The sequence below is a fragment of the Lissotriton vulgaris genome, chromosome 1_1 (assembly GCF_964263255.1).
Source record: "Lissotriton vulgaris chromosome 1_1, aLisVul1.2, whole genome shotgun sequence".
NCBI classification, from domain to species: domain Eukaryota; kingdom Metazoa; phylum Chordata; class Amphibia; order Caudata; family Salamandridae; genus Lissotriton; species Lissotriton vulgaris.
Window position 1 is genome coordinate 256844571 of NC_141685.1, and position 3681 is coordinate 256848251.

Below are 3681 nucleotides of genomic sequence, written 5' to 3' on the forward strand. Positions count from 1 at the left end.
CAGACTGTTTCTAGACACACACCAGGCTGTCATTCTGTCCTCAGACACCTTCTGCTGGAAGTAGTAAGCAGTGAGAATTATCTTGCATTTTGCTTGTTTTTTTCACTCATCTGGACATGTATTTAGAAATGATGACATCATTGTAAGTCCACCTGGACTAAACAATCCTTTTTACATGCACTTTTAGGAGCTGATCACGAATTGATTGATAATCCATATTTGCAGACAATCCATCGATTATCATCAGGAAGCATTGCACCCTGCGTGGAGCGCGACTGAGCCACCGGCTCCTTTGAGCCCTCAATGAGGATGAAGGCGGCCCCAGCCCCGCCGGCTCTATCTTGGGGGTTCTGGCTAGCACCGGCGATCTGACCCTTACTCCGGGCGCACTAGCAGCTCTCAGTCACCCGGTCAAGGACAGGCAGAGCTGGCCGCGTGCTATCATGTCCAGAGCCCCCCACGAGGAACCTGGGGTCTGTGGGTTCAGCCGTCTCCGAGTTACAGGTGGAGAGCAGACCCTCTCTGGGGATCACAGGTGTGAACCTGTAAGAGGAAAAACACTCGCGCTGCCTTGCTTCTCGCCCGTTCCAAAAATATATATTATTTTATTGTATTCCTTTTGGGGGGAAATTCCATTCCGAAATTCTCTGGGACCCAACCGGATCTTTGCCGTCTGGGGCAAGTCCAGGGTGGCAGGGGGAGCTTGTTTACGGCTGAAGATCTAGGTGGAAGCGCCAGCCCCGAATAAACAGTCGTACATTCAGAAAACGCAAAATTAACGGTGCACAACCGCTTGTAAAGAGAATTCCCATCGTTTGCCCCAACACAAAATGTTTGTTCCACGTCCTTTCTGCAAAAGTACAAAACAAGAACGTCACAGCCGCCATTGCAAGTTACGGGGGATGGAAAGTGCCCCAGTGCCCAGGAGGACACCCCGTCTTTAGGGGTTGGGAATGTTGAAATGCTGAGCAGCGCAAGGGGATGTTAAATACACTCTGCTGCACTGGATAGATGTTTTCATCTTAATATCTATTTGTTTTAATGACTAAAAAGATGCCCTTCTGAGCAGTGGGGCTGGTGCAGCTGTTGCCATTGCTCAGAACTGACGAAAATGACTTGTATTAAAAGTGCCACAACTCTGCCCCCAGCTGATGAATCTGAGCGAAAAACAAAAAAATACACCCCTGGCCCCCATATCTCGCACTCTGGGGTCTCGGGGGCCGCGAAAGTTTAAATAATTTAAAATAAACGAGCCCCTTGTTTGATCTCGGTCTCTGAACATTGCTGGAGAGACTGTGTTACTTGTTCTCACTTAACCGCGTTTTACCAAAAAATGACAGCTCCAACTCCCGGTCTGTCAGCTGGATCCCACCCCCAAGAGATCTGGGATCCCCCCTGGAGAGTTTTTTCCCCGACCCCGTCGGAAATGGGGTTAAAATTTAAGGATGAAACCCAAGTTTTGTCCAATTCTGCTCTCTGGGAGCAGGCAAGAGGGGCCTCTGCGGGCTGTTTGGGGGATCCCTGGGGGGCGGAGAGGGAAAGTGGGGGTACAGAGGGGTGCACCAGGGTCTGCCCTACCTGGCCCTGTGAGGCGGGGGGTGGCGTGGTGCCGATTTTGGAGTTAAAAAGCAGTTTTCTGGAGGTGAAGAAACACAACCTGGAAGCACAGCAGACATGTCTGTGTCCCGGCCAGGCAGGCTCCCTCTCGGCAGCCAATCAGAAGCAGGCTCCTCCCTATAAATAGAGGCACTCGGATTCTCTGTACACAGCTTCCCAGCGCTAACCCCAGTGCCCAGGAGTGAAACTCGCAGCGCTACAGTCATGGCCGAGACAGCACCCGTCGCCGCCGCCGCTCCTCCAGCAGAGCCCGCCGCCGCCACCAAGAAGAAGGCGGCCCGCAAGCCGGCCTCGGGCAAGGCCAAGAAGCCCGCGGGCCCCAGCGTGTCGGAGCAGATCCTGAAGGCGGTGACGGCCTCCAAGGAGCGCTCCGGGGTGTCTCTGGCCGCCCTGAAGAAGGCGCTAGCCGCCGCCGGCTATGATGTGGAGAAGAACAACAGCCGCGTCAAAGTGGCCCTCAAGAGCCTGGTGACCAAGGGGGCCCTGGTGCAAGTTAAGGGCACCGGCGCCTCGGGCTCCTTCAAGCTCAACAAGAAGCAGACGGAGGGAGGCAAGCCCGGCAAGAAGAAGGCGGCTGGAAAAAAGAAGGCTAGCGCCAAGAAGCCCGCCGCCGCGGCTTCCGGGAGCCCGGCCGCCAAGAAGCCCAAGAAGTCGCCGGCCAAGAAGGCGAAGAAGCCGGCGGCCGCCGTCAAGAGCCCCAAGAAGGCAAAGGCAGCCAAGAAAAGCGCCGTGAAGAAGAGCGCTGCGAAGCCCAAGGCGGCCAAGAAGAGCCCGGCCAAAGCCAAGCCGGCCAAGAAGGCGGCCAAGCCCAAGCAGGCCAAAGCCAAGGCGGCCAAGCCCAAGGTGGCCAAAGCCAAGAAGGCTGCGCCCAAGAGGGGCCACTGAGGGGGCCCTGGACAGCAGCCCCCTTTAGAGGTGCCCCTCCCGGACTCTGCCCCCCCCCCCCTGTTGGGTCCCGGCCCCCCTGCCCCCTCGCCTGTGCCCCCCCATGGACTGGACTGCAGACCCTCCATTGCCAGCCTGGTTCAGGACCATGGACCGTCCGAGGTCAGCAGCAGTAGACTTTGCAAACTTCCATTGAACAGTCTGCGGCGCCACCCGCTGGCCACGCGGGGGACTGCACGGACTTCTTATTTACAACAACAAAGAGGAACAGCATTGACTCGAGGGGGAAGGTGGGGCGGGGGGTGTGTATTTTACTGTTATTTCGTAAAGTCGAAGGTTCATTCCCCCAGGCCTTTCCGGAATGTCAGCTGAAGATACGTGGGGTGTAGTGTAAATAGGAGTACTGTTGATATATTATTTTTGGAAGATAAACATGCCAGGATATGCTAATGTACATTCGGAAATGTTTTTTTTAATGTATTTTTGTTTTTTTACGAAAGGGGTTTCTAGATGTCTTACTCCAGATGGGAAGGATTTTTTTGTAATACCTTAAAAGTGAAAATATGAATTGATGGCTTTCTCGATGCATTGGAATGGTTGGGTGGGGTTGACCCGTGTTTAACCAAAGTTACTCCTGGAAGGTTGTGGGAGTGAATATTTATACAAGTTAAAGACTCAATGACCATTTTAACAATGTTTAGGAAAAAAATGTTTATTTGGACGACGTCCTTACACCCTCAGTTGACATCAAGAATTTTCCGTTTCAAAATGTTTTTTTTCCTTTGACTATGTAAATAAAAATAAATTTCACTAAACTGCACAGTGATTATTCGTACGCGTGTTTTTTTGTGAGTGCATTTAAAAAAAATATCTTCAGGTTGTATTGGGATAAGTAAGGAACAGAGAATGTTGAAAGCCATGTTTTTTCACAGATGTTTGCGAAAAAATAAAAAATCAGCCGAAACCCGGGACCTTTAGATCTTCAGTCTAACGCTCTCCCAACTGAGCTATTTCGGCGCTATGTTAAGTTGCGCCCTCTCTGTACAGCTGCAAGTGCTGCGAAGCTCTTCTGGGCGCTAGGTCACGTGAACCTCTACTCCCAGAAACGACCCTGGCCCGAGTAGGGTCAGCGGGACTCGCTCGGCTCTAGTGACACAAGAGCATCGGATTGAGACCCGC

General features: G+C 52.6%; 1 protein-coding gene across 1 annotated transcript; it reads left to right on the forward strand.

Annotated features, from left to right (window-relative positions):
* Positions 1 to 1755: 1755 nt before the first annotated feature.
* LOC147746851 (histone H1.4-like) lies at positions 1756 to 3328 on the forward strand. Its single transcript, XM_086952275.1, has one exon. The coding sequence runs from the start codon at positions 1822 to 1824 to the stop codon at positions 2500 to 2502; it is 681 nt and encodes a 226-aa protein (XP_086808401.1). The 5' UTR covers positions 1756 to 1821; the 3' UTR covers positions 2503 to 3328.
* The last annotated feature ends 353 nt before the right edge of the window (positions 3329 to 3681 follow it).